We start from the raw sequence: 19,866 nt of genomic DNA, 5'->3' as shown, positions 1-19,866 counted from the left end.
TGGTGCTTAATTTAAAAACAAAGCAACTCCCATGACCGATGACGATTCATATTAATTTATGATTACTATTATTATCATTGTTATTGTTGTACTACTTAATTTGTCAATGAACAATTGGACATGAAAGTGCTGAAATTGTGGATTTATATTTTAAAGAAGCAATTGAAAGCGTTTAGCTTAATTTATCATTCTTATTCGACAAAGCAAGACATTCCATGTCATATTTCAGGCCTCGTCGCAGTTTCTGAATGAATTTTACTCTACACGTTTAACCGGAAATAAAAGCTTTTTGTGTGGTAACTTGACACGTGAACAAATTCTGATGGATCTCCTGCAGGAAAACTAAAACTCGCGGTGCAATCAAAGTTCCTTTCCCAGGCCTGCTTCGTACTCAGGTAAGTTTCGTCTGCAGCTTCGCACCATGTTGGGTTGTTCTGAGTTTGAAAAACCAACGCTTTTATTATTATTTTTTTATTATTATTGCTTTGGAGGTTCAGCTTTCCAAGCAGAAAAGTTTTGCAGCAGCAGGCTGTTAAGACTTTTCCCAGACTCCGGAGCTGAGAGCCTGTTGCAGCTTTTAGATCTCAGAGGAGATGAATGAAAATGTGCTTACACGGTTGTACTAGGTGTAAATAAACGCACTTTAGCGGTTTTAATGTGAACAAAGGTGAGGTTCTTAGACGAAACAATTTGCACAATACCAACTGTAATATTCGGTTTTTATTGATTAGCTTAAAATGAACTGGTTGTGATTTATAACCCCGCAGAAACGTTTAATTTATGGTATATTACTTTCTTCTTGTTATTTTTTTTTCTTATTTTGTTATTTTTGTGAATAAATGATAGATAATGGTACTTTATTCAACAACTAATTATTGCACGTTTTAAATTTGAGAAATGCAACTTTTTCTTTTACAGGAAAACAGAATCATCTCTCCCCATCCAAAAAAATAAAAAAATAAAAATCTAAGTTAAAATATTTTTTATTTATTTCTTCATAGTAAGTTTTGTTTTTTTAGTACTTGGATTACTTGAATGAACAGCTGTAGCTTGTCGTTCTTGATGAATAGAATACATGAAGCATACTAAACATACTGTAGCTTTTTAAAGAAAATGTGTGAAAATAAGCAAAAAGAAAATCAATCATGGGAAAAAGAATAACGTTTGAATTTAGTTGGACCGCCTCAAGTATTTTTGACACAAGTTGTTTGAAGCATTAACTCCAACCCCACACCCCCTCGCCCTCATAGCCCCCAAATTTGGTATTTATCCTCTCCCGACTCTTCAGATCAGTTTTACGCCATTCAAGTATATTTTCAGCTCTGTGTCCACTGAACATTGTCGTGACAAATTATTCTACCATCCAGGGTAATTACTGCCATATCCCCTGATCTTTTACCTGACATTTAGCTTTGTATCACTAGAGATAGTGGGCATCTAGTGGTTTTAAATTTTTCACGTTTCTTGGATCTGCACCGTGCTACAGACCAGGTAGAAGTCTTCCAACACTGTATGTGATTTATTTATTGTGTGATTGAAATTCAGTTCCTGGCCTCGCTGCAGCTGCATTACTTGGTTGCTCAGCCTTACTGTAGACTGGGGCATTTTTCCTTGGGGAGGATTTATTCGGTGCATTGCCTCCCAGTCAGTTCTACTGGAGAGAAAAACCGAGTGTTTATAATATCCAGAATCTTCTGATATACACCAAAAACCTGCTTAGGATTGATACATTTTTCATTTCCTTCCTTTTATGGGAAGGCTGCACTTTCTGTGGCCTTGCCTCTGGCTCAAATCTTACTTATCTATTCTAACAATGTTTATTACAGCTTACAGGTTTTCATCAGCTGATCATTTCAACATTGAATAGCAAAAATTCAATCAATTCAACTGGAAAATCAGCTCAGTATCAATTGCTGGGGAAAAAAAATACATCTGGTTGCCTCATAGGTTACCATAGTAATGGCAAGTAGTGGCACACAGTCATGCGCTAAACATCCTGCAGCACTAGCAGGGTTGCCCTGATCAAGCCAGCACTCGTCTAGGCCCGCCTGAAGTCTGCCGATAACCGTCTGGATGATCCAGACGAGGCGTGGGACGAGGTCATGAAGTTACATGAGACCAAAATATAACTGCTTGGTGTAAAGTCCTTTTGCCGTGTTTGGAGGGAGGAGAAACATAAGAACAATCCCAGGAACACCGTCCCAGAAATATGCTTTTGGGTGCTTTTCTGCAACGAGGTCAGAACGACTACACTGCATTGAGCAGGGGATGAACGAGGCCTTGCATGGTGAGATTTTGGGCAACAGCTGCCTTCTGTCACTGAGAGTATTGAAGATTGGTCGTGACTGGGTCTTCCAGCATGACGGTGACCCAAAGCATACCACCAGGGGAACTAAGGAGTGGCTCTTTAAGAGGCATTTCAAGGTTCTGGAGTGGCCCAGTCAGTCTCCAGACCTGAGCCCAATAGAACATCTTTGTAGGGAACTGAAACTCTGTGTTGCCTAGCGACAGCCCTGAAACCTACAAGACCTGGAGATGATCTGAGTGAAGGAGTTTGTCAAAATCCCTTCTGCAGTGTCAAAACCAAGTCAGAAACTTTAAGAAACATTTAACCTCCGTAACTGTAAACAAAGGTGTATAAAATACATTTCATTCAGTAAAATGCTTCTTAATTACATAAATGTGATATTGTGGATTTGTTTTTGATGCCCCTCTTCCTCTCTTTGTATTAATACATTTTAAAGTGCATGTTAATCATTATTTTTGATGTTTCCTGTTTTTCCATAAATTACTGAAATTGTTCTAAAGCACTAAATTAAGGCAGGAAATATGTGAAGGTGATGCCTGGAAAGTGGAATGTAGCCTTAGTGTACAATGTCATGTTAGAGTCTCGTTCTTCTTAGTGGCAGGAAAGTGAAGATTTAATACTAAGGAAGAAAAAAAGAGGAACAAAGCCTTTATTGTTTGAGGCCTGGATGTTTTTGAGTGAATTTGAGACTCATAGAGACCCCATTTTGTCCTTTGGAAAGTCAAGAAGCAAGATGTAAAGCCGTCCCTCATTACATTTTTCTCCCCCGTACCGCGTGAAGGTAAAAAATAGCTTTACTATGAAGCACATATCTACACAACAAGCACAATCCGACAACTTATTGGAGGGAGTCTGTGCAGAGTCCACTGCTATTGTTTCTGCCTGTTCTGTGGTGTTGCTGCAAAACCTCCCCCCTGCACATGTCACCTCCTGTAGTTTTCTGGGTCATTCCCTGCCGTTGCTCAGATCACCACAGAAGCTTACTTAGCCACTGCACAAAGCGTTTACTTACACTTCATCTCATTCTTGTAATGATCATGACCAAAAAGTTTGTTTCAATCATAAAAAACACTTTGTTGCTGATTGCCAGTGCAAATACGTTTTTTTTTAAGACATGCATTGTGTTCAAAGCAGCCTTCAGAGTTATTATTTTTACCACAGTCACGTTGAGTATTTGACAGTAAACTCTTGAAAATAATTTACAGCTGCCACTTTTAAATGGAAAGTGGAATTTAAATTAAAATTCTTCACCTTTTTTATTGTCCCGTCTTTCCTGTTTTCAAGCTGCATCGCAGATGTTGCCAAAACACATTCCAGAGTTTTCTGACCATAATTATCACTCTACAAAACATGTCTAAGGTTAAATTTTACACGGAAAAATGTGCATTTGCTGCGAGAATGCAGCTTGAATGCATTCTCTGCATTCAATGCATTTTTTAGTGAAAATTGCAGAGACATTTGAAATTCACTGCAGAAGACATGCAGAAATGTAAGAAAATAGGCGGAAGCAGCAAAATAAAGCAAAAGCCTGCAAAGCGCAAAGAGAAAAACTGTAGGAGAGAGGAAACTTTAAGTCAATGCAAAAATCGCACCCAGAGTATTAGAAATTCATGCAGAACACTGTTTACAAAGCTAAATTAAGGTCATAAATTAGCTAAAACGCTAAAGCTAGTTGAAATACAAATGATAGCCTCTAGGTTAGGATTAACATCTTGACCTACAGTAACATACTCCATGTCGTGTGTGAAAACAAAAAAAAAACATGTAAAAGCTAAAATTAGCTAAAGATCTAAAACTAGGTAAAATAATCGTAGCATCTAGGCTAGCACATGCATGTTGACTTACAGTAACACACTCCAAATTATCAGGTTGGCCAACATTAATTCATTAATTCACTACTCTTAAGAAATATTTGTTTTTAGGTCAAAAATAGCTCGAAAGCTAATGAGATAAAAGTTCTGCAAGTATTCAAGCTTTCAGTAGCATTTAAGGTGGGAAGGAATTTATGAAATTCATAAAAGTTATAAGAAAAACCCCCTGAAATAAACAGAATTAGCTAAAGGATATGACTGACTACATTTTAAAGTTTGAATGCCGTTTCTAGCTGAACCTACGCGGAAGTAGTTAGCTGTAAAAAAGGATAGCTGAATTTTACATAAATTATGGGATGGTTCATTCATTTCAGCGGGACCCAAGATGATCACATTTATTTTACAAACGATTTACCAAAAGCAGACTATGGTAAAAGTTTAATGGTTGAAATAGCACAAAGTAAGCAGAAGTAATGTGGTGAAAAGTGTATGGAAAAAAAGTGGAGGCGCTCAAATGAACTAATGAGTCAAAATACATATGTCTTTTCAGAGAAGAGGACATGCTCTGAAAGTAAACCCAGAAACTAATCAGTCACTCATACGAAGTGCACAGCTATCATTCTTTGAAGTACAGAAAATGAGAAAATCTGCCCTAGATTAGGCAGTGCTGATTGGATGATGTTGTGCACTATGTGATTACCATGACAACAATCTAAAGTGCTCTCTTAGACCTTCGTTGTGATATTTTTTTCTTCTTTTTTTCTTTTTTGAAGCTTTTCAACCTCAAAAGACGTTTAAAAATAACTTCAAATTATATATATAAAAAAAATAAAAAATCCACTCTGCTACAAAAAAGCGGCCTTCAAGTGGCGGAGATTTTAAATAGGCGAGTAGAGACTTGATTACTTCGTCACACAGTTATGCACAAGCTTGCCTGAACACAGAGCCTTTCAGCTCAGGGCTTAACGTCCCACTTGCTCTTGTCCAGCTTCTATTCATCCTATTCTGAAGGCTCAAACTTAAGTGGCCCGCCTGCTGTTATCTACGCCTTCTGTCATTGTGTCGTCTTCTATGCAACGTTGGTGTTTGCGGCTCAGGAGGAAGTGTCATCACTCACACAGACTTGACGTTTGATCGCTTCGATCTGCACCCTCCTCTGTCCGCGTGTCGATGTGTCAGGAAACTGGAGCGTACTTTTGGATGCATCGTGATCCTCGTGTGCGGAAAAGATGTCGAGGTTGTTCCACAAGCTTGGGGTGAATAGAGAGAGAGAGAGAGATCTTTGAAGATTCAATCTTTTTAGATTATCCAGACTTGTGGGTTTTCTACAGGATTTAGGCCTGAGGACTGAAGCGGTTAGAAGAAGGTCGATCATGCTGGATCATTTTTATCAGATTGACGGAAAAAATGATGACCTTTCTTTTTCTTTGGTAGGATCTACCGTATTAAGATCTTATGTACGGATTCTGTAAAGATCCTTAAAGCGAAAAACACACCCACAGCATCACAGGTCCTCTGCTGTACTTATCAGTGGGCATGATCTCATTTTGGAGATTTGTCATATTTACACCCTTTCGAAAGAGCAAAGCCTAGAATACAAGTCAAGAATTCCTTGACATTCTAAAGTAAAATAAGAAAAAAAATTACTTCAGTTAGATTTATTATTTAGATGTGCGGTGATGTTGGTAAAAAATATTGAGAATTTTCCCCACTGAGCAAATGCATTTGCATTAAAGGTCAGATATTTCCACACTGTGCCCTTCATCTCGCACGACGACCGCAAACCTGAAAAGTATAAGTAGGTGTAGAAAATGGATTGATGGATCTTTACTGTGGTTGATAATTGTGGATGGCCGTGTAAATCTACAGCTATAAATGGAAATGTGTTTACCACAAGCAGTTTTATTCTTGTTGGGTTCAAGTGGAACTGGAAGGATTGACCAGCTGGGTTCTCCATTTAATTACTCCTCTGAATAGCAGAACATTATACACTTTGAGCGTTTTAGGCCCCCCCACAACTCCCCCACCCCCCAAAAAAAACAAAAACAAAAAAAAACATGTAACCGTTACTTTTCATACGGTTGTTGACTACAGAGAGAGAGGGATTCCACACAACGTCACATTCCAGGTTTTTCTGAAAACCTGGAATGCAGGTTTTAAACCGGCTGTGGTTTTGGGTTTCCCACCTCTAGCAAATGATGCTGGTTGCTTGTGTTTCTCACCAGCTGTGTTTCAGCTTGCTGGCATGTGCGTGGACATGGAAACCGCTCCATGCTTTCTGCTACATACCTGCCTTCTCGCGGTGACCAGGCACTCTGCTCCCTTACAGCTTTCTGTGTGAAGGCTAACTCTTACTTTCACATTGAAAGATGATAAAATCACTTCTCTACAAATAATAAAAAAAAAAGGTTCCTGCTCTCATGAGAACTTAGGGATTCTGTAGCATTTTAAAAAGGAAATGGCTCAGACTGAAAGTTCACTTTTTTTTTTTAATTTCACGTGTGTTTGTCATCTCTTTTGTCTCGTCTTTGAGGAGTAAAAGGCTGGCAGTACAATGGTCCTTGTCTGAGCTCCGATGAAAGCCGGTAAGAGAGGATGGATGGGGGTCGAGGAGAGACAGAAATGAGGCGGGGGGGTGGGGGGGGACTGCAGGAAGCCCTCTTTGCTGCACACCGTCATTTTTTCTATGTCACATTTTGTCAAGCCTTTTGTTTTCCATTTGTTTACCCTCATGAAAGCCCTCAAGGGGATCAGCGGCTGCTTTGCTGCTTCAGCAGGTGTAAAGTGGAAACTAAACGGCTTTCGCTCGCATAAATTGCTGCTTCGGCGAAGATTAGAAATCCTCTGAGGTTCGAGTGCGGCTTCACTTTACCCAAGAATAGGAAGGGAAGCGGCGTAGCGTCAGCCTGGTGAGAAAAGAGAGGGGAGGGAGGGATGTGAGATGCCGCTTGGTCCCCCCCCCCCTCCAACCCCCCACCTTCTCCCACTCCTGATCGGGTGCTGGGGGGAGAAAGTAGGTGAGAGGTTGAGGGGTATTCAAGAACGGGCGTCAGAGTGGGAAGTGGAGGGATTTATTCAGTGACATGAGTTTGTTTTTCTGGTGAAACTAGATGAAATCATTTTGCCAGAGAGGGTGACATTAGCTCCCTGTTGTGTGTGAACGCTGTTATAGAGTTTGTTTGTGTTCAATCCATCAAACGCTCAGCTTTGCTATGAGCAGTGGAGTCTGGCCATGAATCATTAGGGCCGGACCTTGTTGATCCTCCTCCTCCGTCAGCTCCTCGCTACTGTACTCACCCAGATTTTTTATTTATTTATTTTTTTTTGTTTTGTTTTGTTTCTGCTCTCTTTCGGGTGAAACCGTGGCAGAGCATGACTGAGAGTAACCTCAGCGCCTGTTTCTGTTGAGCCAATCGTTTCTACTTCCTGATGTCTCTCCACCAGCCCTCCCTGTTTGTGCCCAAGCCTTTTCTTCTCCTCCTCGTCTCTTTCTCTCTCTCTCTCCCTCTCTCTCTCTCTGAGTAGTGCCAAGCCTTCGGGCCGCTGACCACACATTCAGCCAGATTCCACGCTTTTGCATTTTCGCTGACTTTTATTTGAGGCAGGTGGGCAGATTTTACCGCTCAGATACCCGATAAAATCTGTATTAATCAGAAGAACTCTGCTTGCTCTCCCTCTGTGGACGGTTTGGGCCAAAACTGACTGATATTCCGGACTGTTCACAATTTTATCTGCATTGACAAAAAAAACCCACGCCGGTCCTATCTAAGAAGTAACCCCAGAGCATGACACCGCCACCCTCATGCCTGGTGGTCTCATGGTGATGTGCAGTGGGTGGCGGTGAAAGTTGCTGCCAAAACTTTAGAAAGGATTTTATTTCTTCAGTTCACAGCACTTTCTCCCACAAGGTTTAGGAAGACTTTAACAACGTCTGGGAATTTTGTTAGAGAGTTCATCTGTTCCAACTATTATATGGAAGAATAGACATGATGGGAATGTCCAACGATGGGAATCTCCTCAGTCAGGAAGGAGAGAGATTCTCTGTCCCAGAGGCTAGCGGGTTTTGGACAGAAACGGTCAAATCCACCCTAGAACAAAAGCCAAAGATGTTGGCTGAAGCTGGTAGGACAGTGAAACATGTCCTGCACCGACATGGGCTGAAAGGCCACTCAACGAGGAGGAAGCCATTACTCCAGCAGAAATATCAAAAGCCAAATTGTAGTTTTCATTGCATTTGGAGGAAAAACAGGTGTGCTTGTAAGCCTGGGAAGAACATCCCAACTGTGAAACACGGAGGTGGCAGCATCATGTGCAGGGCTTTTTTTGGGGCGGCCAATTTCAACCGCACTGTATAAAATTGTTGAAATCTTTCATAAAGTGTTTGGTGTTTCTTATTAAAATGTAAGATTTTGCAATAAGAAAATACAAACCACAAGACAATTTTCAACCATTTTCTAACATTTCTTGTGCCATACCTGCAAGCAAACTGGACAATGATGTAAAGATTTAAAAAAAAAGGAGAGAGAGAGAACTGCAGCGCAGCAGAATAAATTACATCTCCGTGTTTGTTTTTGTGTGCAGACTTAAACATTTGCTTCTGCACCGTGTCATTTTCATGCATTTCTCCAGGCATTTCTTGCAGCCATGCAGCTCCAGGAGTGGTTGCGTTCGCTTTGCTCCCACGCAGGACTCAAAGGCTCCGAAGCGGAGGAGCTGTGGAGTCTCCTGCCGTCCCTGTCGACCTCCTCCCTGCTGGGGTTGGGGGCCCTGGCGTCCCTCACCGTGTACTGGCTGCTGACCCGGCCCCGGCCCGTTCGTCCTCCCTGTGATCTGCGAGCCCAGTCCGTAGCTGTCGGCGTGAGTGGCCCCCACCGCTGACATTTAAGCCTTTGGCTGCGCGCTAATGTCATCGACGTGGCAGAGCGTTCGGTCGCCGGTAAATGTTTGATCTGTCCGCAGGGAGACCCCAGCTGCAGGAGATCTGCTCTCCTTAAAGACGACAATCTGCTGGAGTTTTACTACGATGACATCAGGACGGTGTATGAGATGTTCCAGAGAGGTCTGAGGATATCAGGTGATGGATGAAGCAGGGCTCTCTTCCCACCATGCCTCGCTAAATGTCATTTTACTATGATTTTTGTGTGAGAAGTGGCACAAAGAGTAGTGTATAAGTGTGTAAGGAAAGTCATACACGACTTGCTTTTTGTTTTATTTTTTTTAAACCATCTCATGTCTGAAACGTTTGATATTTCCATTCAGGCCCAGAAGTTGATACATTGTGTCCCCACCTTTTGATGCAATCTCTTTTAAGACATGTCTTCACCAGCTTCCCACATCTACACTTAAAAATTTTTGTTTAGGCTCGTCAAATTGCCGTCTATACCGAGTATTTTTTTTTGTCTAAAATTGCCATATAATTCTTACTTTTGTCTCTGCATTTTTTCTTCTTCTGCTAGATCCATATTCTCGTAAATCCAAACTCCCTGCCTTCTGAAGGCTCATGTAGATTTTATTTACGTGCATCAGATTAAAGGGGATTGAATAACAATGCAGCTGTCAGCTCCTTTTTACTTCAGAGTTATGCTCTACTTTGTCTTGCTCTGTCACATAAAATCCCAGTTAAATACGGGTTTGTGTTGTGACATAATGTAAAACGGTCCAACTGGTGTAAATAACAAAAACAATCAAAGTGCAAAAGCAAATTGTAAAAGTGCGTAAAAAGTTTGTTTCTTGCCGCTGGTGGAAGAGGCAAGAAACTTTAAAAGTCAGACCTGCTGCGTTCAGACGCAGCGACTGCTACTGTTGTATAAATGGTAACTGTTTGTGGCCTGCAGGAGATGGTCCATGTCTCGGCTACAGGAAGCCAGGCCAGCCCTACGAGTGGATCTCCTACTCCGAGGTTTGACGCGACTAAAGTTTGATCTCTCCGTCCGTCACGGCACCATTCCTGCGTAAAGCCTCAGTCTTTACTGTGTGTTGACTGGAGCTCTCCAACCCTCCAGGTGGCTCAGCAGGCTCAGTGGATGGGGAGTGGGATGATTGCCAAAGGTTGCCAGCAGTTTGTTGGGGTTTACTCTCCAAACAGGCCAGAGGTGGGAATTCATGTTTTCAGCCTAGACTCCAGGAAACCTAAATCGTCTCCATTGACAGCTTGACGAAAGCTACTGTGCGTGCGTGCCTGCGTGTGTGTGTGGCTCGCCTCTCTGCTCACGAGCAGCTGCACACACACAATGGTCTCAGAAGGAAATTATTTTAACAAACCAGTAAAAATCTCAGAGAAGCAGTTATTGCTCCTCTGCATACCAGGTGAAACTATTTGCAAACAGAAAATGTTTAAAACTATTTTCCCTAACAGCAGGTTCACCTAGAGGACAGACGGCACTCAGATAAATAACCTAAAACCTTCATTCAAGGCTCTACAGGCCTCTGCTGGCATCTTAAATAAAAAAAAAGTGATGAATTATGTAAAAAGGAGGCCTAAAATGCCTTACATTTGTTAAGTAGCATGTGGACGCTTTGCTAGATTTTACTCCATATCTGATTAAATTAAACCCTTTATTTCATCACAAACACCTCATGGACTCACTGCAAAAACACAAAATATTACCAGGTATATATTTTTTTTGTCTAGTTTCTACTGCAAACATCTTTTGACATTTTGGGATAAGACAAAACTAACTTACAAGTAGCTTTTCAGGAAGAAATATGAGCTTGTTATATGTCAATAATTCATTGATGTTGATGGAAAAAGTTCTAGTTCTACTGGTAGATTATTTCACCCATAACTAGAAACCAGAAGAAAAATACTTGGTTCGATTTTGCGGGGTTTTTTTTTTCCTCCAATGATTTAAGCTTGTTCTTTTTCAGACACACATCACCTTACATTAATCGTACTGTGAAGCGTTTTACTGCTGGATTAGTGCAGAAAGGGTAGGCTCAGCATTAACTCTTGAGTCTTCAGTATCATAAAAATGTTTTGTCCTTTAATTGCGTCCATTAGGAGGGCAGGCTGTTTACCTCCTTGGCGCCGTTGAAATCATTTACAAACCAGCTCATTTTTTAATTCTAAAGTTATTTATGCAGGAGCGGTGAGAGGATGAGGTGTTAAAATTAAGCAGCTTTATTTGACTTCCCCAGAGAGTCGTTATTATGGGTTTCTACGGCTGAAAACAGAAACTGTTGCTTTAAATCAGACGTTGTTTGATCTTATTTGTTGCAAATGTACATATATAACACATTACTGCGGCGAGAGACACAAGCATGTCATCAGATTAACTTTTACTTAATGACTGAGAAATTAATACTAATGAACTGATGGATTTTTTTTATTTTTTTTACATTTTAAAGATTGATGTTGCATTTTACCTGCTTTTGCGTAAAATAATAATGAGATGACTGTTGTTCACTTTGGCTATATGCCACGGAAATGTCAAATTGATATAACTGAAAGAAGATGGGATTATTTATTGCATTACTCCACACAGGCACTTTCTTCTTATACCTAATAAATGTGTCTTTAGGGTGTGTAAATATGCTTAATTTAAATGTGTGGCGTGTAATCATCTACCTAAATGCTGAACAGTGTGTGTGTGTGTGTCTAACCACGCTGCTTTGTCTCCCTCTGCTGGCGGCAGTGGATCATCTCAGAGATGGCCTGCTACACCTACTCCATGGCTCTGGTTCCGCTGTACGACACGCTGGGGACGGAGGCCATGGTCCACATCCTCAACCTTGGTGAGAAAACCAAGATCTTCCTGCCTGGTTCACGTCTCAAACTCTGAGTCTTCATTAAAAAAAGAAAAAAGAAGAACCTCAGCAGAACAAACAAGTCGGAGTCAATAGAGAAAATGTAGAGAGATCATCACGAACAAAGTGTTTGTTAAACTTTCTTCTAAAGTTTTTTATGACAAAAACAATCAGATTTTATTTTATTTTATTTTTTTGTATGTTTAAATGAGCTGTTCTTTGGTGGGACTTTGGTGTTGTGGTTGTTTAAAACCACTAAGATCTTCCTGCTAAACTCTATTCTTTTAAAAATGGGACATCATTTCAAACATTTAAAATGTTTCTACATTGAACCTTTAAAATAACTATCAGAAAAGAAGAAACTAGAGGAGATGGAGTCAACTGAGGTAAATATCAAGCACTTTTCAAGTGCAGCTACAGTCAGGCCTTTGTGACCTTGGATCTTTTTCAAATGACTAAAAATTTGAAAAGTGTGTTGTGCGTTTCTATTCAGCCGCCTTTATACCGACAGTCGTTATTGTCAGTCTGAAGAAGCCCAGCTTTTCTGTGACGGCCTCGTTGAGAACATAAGTAAACAAACAGCATCACAAAAGACCAAAGAATTCAGCAGACAAGTCAGAGATAGAAGTTGTGGAGAAGTTTAAGCCAGAGTTATGTTAAAAAATAATATTTTAAGCTTTGAAGTGGTGAAGATGGACAGATGTAAGCGCAGGAAAACCCTGGAAGGAAACTGTTTCAAAGTAGGAAAAGACTTCAGACTGAGGGGGAGTTTAACCTTCAAGCAGGAAGAGTAACCATAAAGATTCAACAGAGCCACATTGGAACGTTTAAATCAAAATGCATTCCTTAGAATGGCTCAGTCAAAGTAAAGGACATGCATCCAACTGAAAATGTGTGACCAAGACTCGAACGTTGACGATCAGATCAATTATATTCATGGCCGTGTTTCTCCATTACACCCGACTGAGCTTGAGATGCTTTGCAACAAACGAGGGCAAAAAACTTTAGTCTCCAAATGTGAAAAATGTTAGAGGGAAAGCCGGTTCCACTCAGGGCTCTGAATGCACATGCATGCCTCTTCAGATTGTTAGTTGTTAAAACAAAACAAAAGAAAAAAAAATGCTTTTCCTTCCGCTTTGTGTTGGTTTGAATATAAATAACATGTATTGTCCCTCAGTGAGTAATTATTACCACATTCAATCCCAATAAAATACCTGCAGCTTTGTGGTTTTTAGCTGTTCAGAATGTCCAAAAGTTACATTGATGCAAACCTTTGTTTGTGTGTGTGTGTGTGTGTTTGTTTAGCTGAGATGTCCCTGGTTGTCTGTGACCGAGAGGAGAGGGCAGCGTTGTTGCTGGAGTGCAAAGAGAAAGGCACGACTCCCAAAGTCTCCTGTCTGGTTCTGTTCAACGACTTCAGCCAAGCCTTTGGAGAGCGGGCGAAGAAGTGCGAGGTGGACGTCCTGAACCGGGAGCAGCTCATGGTGAGTGGGTGCCAGCGCTCAGCGGAGACTCTTTTTTTCAAACACACGTGCTTTCCAGTCGCTCCCGTCGGTGACCGTGTGTAAACTGTGCACTTTTGTAGGAGCTGGGAAAGCAGAACCTCAAAGATCCTGTGGTGAGTTTGTCGTCTCTCAGCCGCGACATCACCGCACCGAACTGATTCATGACCTCCTAAATGCCCGCCCGACGACTCTGTCGTTGCCCCTGTCCAGCAAGATGTCATTAACACTCACTTATGACCCAGACCGAGGGCTTCCTCCTCTCTAAACCTGAGTCACGTTCTCATATTTTTCGCTGTCTGCCGCAGCTGCCCCAGCCTCAGGATCTGGCCGTGGTTTGCTTCACCAGTGGAACCACAGGTACGCCTGATCTCAGAGGTCTCTGTGTAATTACACCTCTCTAACATCATTAGAGGAACGGCCCTCGGTGCCCACATGCAGGCCTTCTTTGCGGTGCCGCTGTAGGTTCCTTTTTTGCTGTGCAGGGCACGGCAATAATTTCTTGTTTATTTATCCAGGGAAGCCCAAGGGAGCCATGATCACCCACGGGAACATCGCCTCCAATACTTCCTCTGTCATTAAGATCCTGGAGGTCTGTCTACATTTCCACCTCCTTGTGTAATTGAGAACAGCCTTGCAGCTAGGGTCGCACTCCCATCTGCTTGTATCTCAAACCTGTTCCCTCTCCCTTCCCTGCTGTGTCTAATGGTATGATTAATTGGATGTTTGATTGCCCCGTGTCGCTGTGAGATACTTTAACTAATTGCCCCTGTCTAAAGATTGTGCTGTCTAGCTGCTGCTAAAGAGACGCGTTTGATTGCCTGCGGGGCTGCGCCCGTAATCCCGCTGCCTGAACGTAATCTCTCCCCCGAGCTTTGCTCATCTCTCTTCCTGTCGCCTCTCAGGGTTCGTTTGTGATCCGGCAAGAGGATGTGTCGATCTCTTACCTGCCTCTTGCCCACATGTTCGAGAGGATGATCCAGGTAGTTTATCGTCTTAGCCTTTTATTTTTTATTTTCTCTCTCTCTCTGTCTGCCCCAAATAAAATCCTTCTCCGTCGCAGCTCACAATGTACTGCTACGGAGCCCGAGTGGGGTTCTTCCAGGGTGACGTTTCTCTTCTCATGGACGACATTAAGACTCTCAAACCGACCCTCTTCCCCGTTGTGCCCCGCATTCTTAATCGCATCTACGACAAGGTCAGTGAAGCGCTCGGCTAAGCCGTGAGAAGGCTCCAGAGAAAGGCGGTTCTCACCTCTTCCATTTTCCTCTGGTTTCCTCTAAGATCCTGGGTTCGTTGACCTCTCCGTTTCAGCGGGCTCTGCTCCACTACGCTGTCAGGAGAAAGCAGGCCGAGCTCTGCAGAGGGATTGTGCGCAACGACAGTCTGTGGGATAAACTGGTGTTCAAGAAAATTCAGGTCAGAGTCTGAGAAACACACAAGTGCCTCGTCTCCCAAGTCGGTTTCCTGGTGTTGCTTTTATATCAGGGTTTTCACGTTTTTCTTTTTTATAAAACAGTATAGTGCTCTGAAGGGTGTTCTGCTGGTAGGTTTTAGGTGAAAGTCTGTCATATTAAGAATAGAAACAAAAAATTACTTCTTTTTTTTACCTTCATTTACTTAAAACTAATGATGTCACATTTTATACTGAGATTCCACAGTGGCATCTGTAAATTTTGTCTCAGCATTTCTTCCACATTTGTTTCTGTGGCTTTAATTCAGTTCAGTTAAAAGTACTTGGGGAAATTAAATGTCCTAAGTAACGTTATCTGGGGTTTCTCAAAGAGGTTTTGTAGATGCTGGTGGCAGGAAGGAACTCCTGTAACAGTCTGTATTACGACGGTTATGAAGAAGCCTCTGACCGAAGACACTTTGTTGTTGTCTCATAAAGAAGATGTCCACGATTCTTGGTTTCTTCTTGGTTTCATAGTAGCAACATAATAGTTTTAATATATTCTATTCATAGAATGGAAATTATTTAGTCTGCCCTTATTTATGAGTTTATTCAAAAGTTAAGGTACACCGAATTATATTTACATAATATGGTACTATTGGTTTACTTAGATGTTTCTTCCCATCAGGCTGCCCCATATCATGACACTGCCACCACCGTACTTCATTATTTAACAATACCGGTCCTTTATTGCGTCTTCGATTTGAGTCAAGCGATATAACTGATAAGGCCATACTTCTAATACTTTTATTTAAAAACTAGAAATATTTCAGAGTCTATTTTATGGACAAAAATTTTTTTTCTGCTCTGTTTTATCGTGACTGTTTTATTCATCTGTGCATCGCTTGAATTTAAATGGCATGGCGTTAGTGCGTACATTACCTGTGAATAATCAGCCTCGCAAATCGCACCAAATTCGAATCCAAGCTTCTCTAGAGAAGCACAATTGTTCCAGCAGCTGATGCCAAAAATCACCAGCAGCATATTGGACCTGTGGGAGTGCATTGAAGAGGCATTCACACATGCGACATAGAACCGAAGGAGTTTGGCTTGCTGTATCGATTCAGATGGGAGACCGTGACCAAGGACGACAAAAGTTCAGACAGAAATGAGCTCAGATCCATAGCATGGCTGTCTTTTGACCATTTTTATTTCTTTTAATATTAAAAAGCTGATTTTGTTTAACTCTGTATTTCAGGCCAGTTTAGGAGGTAATCTCCGGTTTGCCTTGACTGCCTCAGCACCCATCTCCTGCACGGTGTTGTCCTTCCTCAGAGCCACTATGGGCTGCATTATATGTGAGGGTTACGGACAGACAGAGTGCACTGGTGGCTGCACTTTCTCTTTGATAGGAGACTCCAGCACAGGTTTGGATGTTGCTCTTTTAAAATGCCCGCATGTCCTCATCAGATAAGCAAATGTCTTTTTTCTTTTGTTTTGTCTTCAGGTCATGTTGGAGCTCCTTTGCCATGCGCTATGGTGAAGGTGGTGGACATCCCTGATATGAACTACTTTGCTAAAAACGGAGAAGGAGAGGTGAGCTTTATGATGCGTCGCATGTTCTCCTCTAGCCTGGATCCTGGAGATAGTTTTCTGTCCTTTTGTCTCGGTAGATCTGCATCCGCGGCCCCAGTGTGTTCAAGGGTTATCTGAAGGACCCGGAGAGGACAGCGGAGGCCTTGGACAGTGACGGCTGGCTCCACACTGGGGATGTGGGCCAGTGGCTTCCAGTAAGATTGGGACATAGTCAAGACTATAATGGAGGCCATCAAGAGAGAACTGTTCACGTTTTGTCTCTATGAAATGTAGTTTATGTTATTCTAATCCTTCAGAATTCTGCTTTACTCTCTGTTGGTCAACGTGTAAGCTGAAAAAACGTGAATAGGTTTAGCAGCTACTAATGCTTACGTGCAAACTGTCTTTTGTCTAAATGAGAAAATATTCGTGTCACTCCATGTCTTGTGTCAGAACGGCACGCTGCGCATCATCGACAGAAAGAAGCACATCTTCAAGCTGTGCCAGGGAGAGTACGTCGCTCCAGAGAAGATAGAGAACGTCTACATGCGTTCTGTTCCCGTCCTCCAGGTGTTTGTGCATGGAGACAGTTTGCAGGTGAGCCACTCAATAAGGTCGTTTTCAGTCAATCCGCAGGCAAAATGCTACCAAGAGAGAGTGTGAGATGTTTTGACTTTCTGTTGTGCTTCATGTCGACAGTCCTATGTCGTAGGTATAGTTGTCCCTGACAAAGAGGTGTTTGTTGACTGGGCTAAGGAGCGGGCCTTTGTGGGGTCCTACCAGGAACTGTGTCAAAACCCAGTAAGTCCTACTTCAAATGTTCTTCATCTAACAGCTTGAAAGAGTAAAAAAAAAAAAGCTGAGCAAACTTTTTCTCTGACAGGATGTAAAGAACGCAGTATTAGAAGACATGAGGGCTGTGGGGAAGGAAGCAGGGCTCAAGTCCTTTGAACAGGTGACTTGTTTGTGACATCAAAACTGATCTCAGATCAAATTTAACAGCAGCCAGGAACACTACGGTGATTTTTCTCTTTTTCTCAGGTGAAGGATCTTTATTTACATCCGGAGATGTTTAGCATCGCCAACGGCCTTCTCACGCCCACCCTAAAGAGCAGGCGCGCCGACATCCGCAGGGTGTTTCAAGAACAGCTAGCGAACATGTACAAGACTCCGATTTAACTCCAAAACACCCGAGTGTCTACAAAGGGAAATACTGTTCATGGTACCTGAAGATAATTAGTGGTGATATTTTGTTTTTCAAACACTTTTAACTCCACTTGATATTTGATTGAATTTCACTCGGATGTTTTGTGGCAACTCTATATCTGGTCAGTGCGTCCAAGCATTCACGATCTCACCGTTGACTCTAATGCCTTCCTATTATTCACTGGTAATAGGAGCTGCTTTCTATTATTTGCAGAAAGCAGAATAACAAATATGATTAGGAAGTCACCTTCAGAGGCAGAGATTCACATTTTCATCATGCTGCACTTCTTTCTAGGAGATTTAAGGGTCTGTGTGTACGAGGGACATTTTGCTCATGAAAGTTAGATTGCTTGTAGATTTGTGTTGTACAGATGTTGGGGACTTGTATAAGCACACTTTGTAAAAGTATTTAAACCCCTTGAACTTTTCATATGTCTCGTCATGTTACAGCCATGAATTGCTATGTATTTCACTGGGTTCTAAGTAAAGTGACAAAATGCAGGAGGCCTACAAAATGTCCATGTAAAATTCCTGCTTTTTCACGGTCGGTATTCGATTTATTTGAATAGTACCAAATAGTTGAGTTTTATGTTTTCACCCTAAATATCATGAAGCAACACTTTTGGCATTGTGTTAAAGAGCTACTTTTGCCAGCTAGACAAACTTTGATCAGTCAAAATCGATAATAATTATAAAATGTGAACTGGATTATGTCAGATTTAATGGACATAACTTTATTTTAGTCCCTCATTTCAGTTCTTTGGCATCTTAACCAAACCCACATCTTAACAACTTTGGGTTCATTTTAAAACTCTGAAGTAAAAGTAGATCTAGAAGCTTAATGAAGAGCTGAAATATTTTTTTTATTGAATGAGTACCGTACATTTATCTGTAACACATGAGCTTTTATGGTTTCTTTTAGCAATAACTTTAATTATGCCATCCTTGCATTGCACTGGATTTTATTATTTTGTCATATATTAAATATATATATATATATGAACACCATGCAGTTTTATGTTTCAAATAATAGCAAAAACTAAACCTAATTTACTTCTTCTCAAATATGGGCTTCCATGTTGGTCTATCAAAAAGCCCAATAAAATGCGTTGATATTTATGGTTGTAATTGTGAGAGGTTTTAGGGGTGTGAATGCTTTGAGGGTTTTCTCAGCTCAGTGGTAAGACCTGTACAGAGGATATCTTAATTTAAGCTCATCAGAATAAAAGATCATTTCAATCTGCAGTGATAAATAAAATGTGAACTGATAAACCTGTACAGTTTTCTCGAGACTCTTCATGTTCAGACTTTGAGATACAAATGAGAAAGCAGCTGGTTCCTCTTTTCAAACTTCATTAGACAGAGTAACACAATAAAGACAAAGAATCCCATTAGTTCTGTAAAAAAAAAAAAAAAAAAAAAAAAACTTTAAAAAATAATTTAACTGATTAAGAAAAGCACCTTCATTTTTAAAGTTATTTCTGTGCCACATAAACAACTTAGGTTGCAGAGGTCAACTCAAAACAACATAAAAATGAAACAAATCAACTTGTTACCATACAAAGGAAAGAAAGACAGAAAAACAAAGTCACAGCTGAGAAACCAATGTGTACATAACCGTATAGTTTAGCTGTCATACCGAGGCTCATCTCAATAGAGAGTGAAAACAAAGCAGTGCGACTCCTTCCAAAATTAAAGGAGGCCAGAAACAAAAACTGGCTTCCAACCCTGGTGTTGAGGGTGAAGAGAAGGGACTTTCTAGCATGCCAACAATGTGTGAGGCTCTTCGCTAACACATACTCTCACCAACAATAGAACAAAGGATGGGTGCTGTGAACAAAAGGAAAGCCGGTTGCTGTGAGCAGCAATTCCCACTAGAGGGAGTACAAGCATTTTTCTTGGTGGAGACGGTTCCTCTCTCCCGTCTGAGAGGATAACCTTTCAGCAGGGCAGCGGAGACGCCTTATGCAGAGGTGAGACGTTAGAAGCCCTCACACACGATGGCACAGAAGTCACTTAAATATCACAAGAAGATAAAGAGGAACAGTTTTTTTTTTTTTTTACAATAAACAAGATGTTTGTGTTTAAGTCCTGTTTAGTAAAAAATTTAGACTTTTAGTAACACGAGTGATCAATAAAACGTTTCTTTAAATGTAACATTAGAAAACGAACTCTCTAAAATAACGTAGTAAAACCTTATAATCTGCTTTAACATCCGAATTCCATTACTACAAAAAAAAAAAAAAAAAAAAAAAAAAAAAAAAAAAAAAATATTGGTTTAAAAAACCCCACTTGGCTGAGGGCTTTTTTAACGTGGGGTTCAGC

At 41.1% G+C, this 19,866-nt stretch overlaps 1 protein-coding gene across 2 annotated transcripts; it reads left to right on the top strand.

Annotated features, from left to right (window-relative positions):
* Window positions 1–118: 118 nt before the first annotated feature.
* Window positions 119–18,537, top strand: acsl2 (acyl-CoA synthetase long chain family member 2). 2 transcript variants are annotated; one of them, XM_015019775.1, is made up of 20 exons: window positions 119–395; window positions 8,749–8,976; window positions 9,079–9,193; window positions 9,954–10,018; window positions 10,122–10,211; window positions 11,754–11,853; window positions 13,171–13,349; window positions 13,451–13,483; window positions 13,676–13,727; window positions 13,886–13,959; window positions 14,273–14,350; window positions 14,431–14,565; window positions 14,652–14,786; window positions 16,019–16,187; window positions 16,268–16,356; window positions 16,434–16,550; window positions 16,789–16,932; window positions 17,035–17,136; window positions 17,219–17,290; window positions 17,377–18,537. In XM_015019775.1, exons 2-20 carry the CDS (start codon window positions 8,764–8,766, stop codon window positions 17,512–17,514), a joined length of 2,100 nt encoding a protein of 699 aa, XP_014875261.1. In that variant the 5' UTR covers window positions 119–395; window positions 8,749–8,763; the 3' UTR covers window positions 17,515–18,537. The 2 variants fall into 2 exon arrangements, with proteins under 2 accessions (XP_014875261.1, XP_014875254.1); XM_015019768.1 differs by having other exon boundaries at window positions 120–395; window positions 8,762–8,976.
* Window positions 18,538–19,866: the final 1,329 nt, after the last annotated feature.

Source organism: Poecilia latipinna, unplaced genomic scaffold (genome assembly GCF_001443285.1).
Source record: "Poecilia latipinna isolate Pla-1442-1.1 unplaced genomic scaffold, P_latipinna-1.0 Scaffold82, whole genome shotgun sequence".
Classification (NCBI taxonomy): Eukaryota; Metazoa; Chordata; class Actinopteri; order Cyprinodontiformes; family Poeciliidae; genus Poecilia; species Poecilia latipinna.
Note: the sequence above shows the minus strand (reverse complement) of the source record. Positions and strands in the feature narration are given on the sequence as shown.

Coding starts and splice junctions, on each gene's coding strand:
- acsl2 (XM_015019775.1), top strand. CDS start 8,764: ATGCAGCTCCAGGAGTGGTTGCGTTCGCTTTGCTCCCACGCAGGACTC. Junction 13,484..13,675: donor AGAACCTCAAAGATCCTGTG/GTGAGTTTGTCG, acceptor TGTCTGCCGCAG/CTGCCCCAGCCTCAGGATCT. Junction 16,551..16,788: donor ATGTGGGCCAGTGGCTTCCA/GTAAGATTGGGA, acceptor GTCTTGTGTCAG/AACGGCACGCTGCGCATCAT.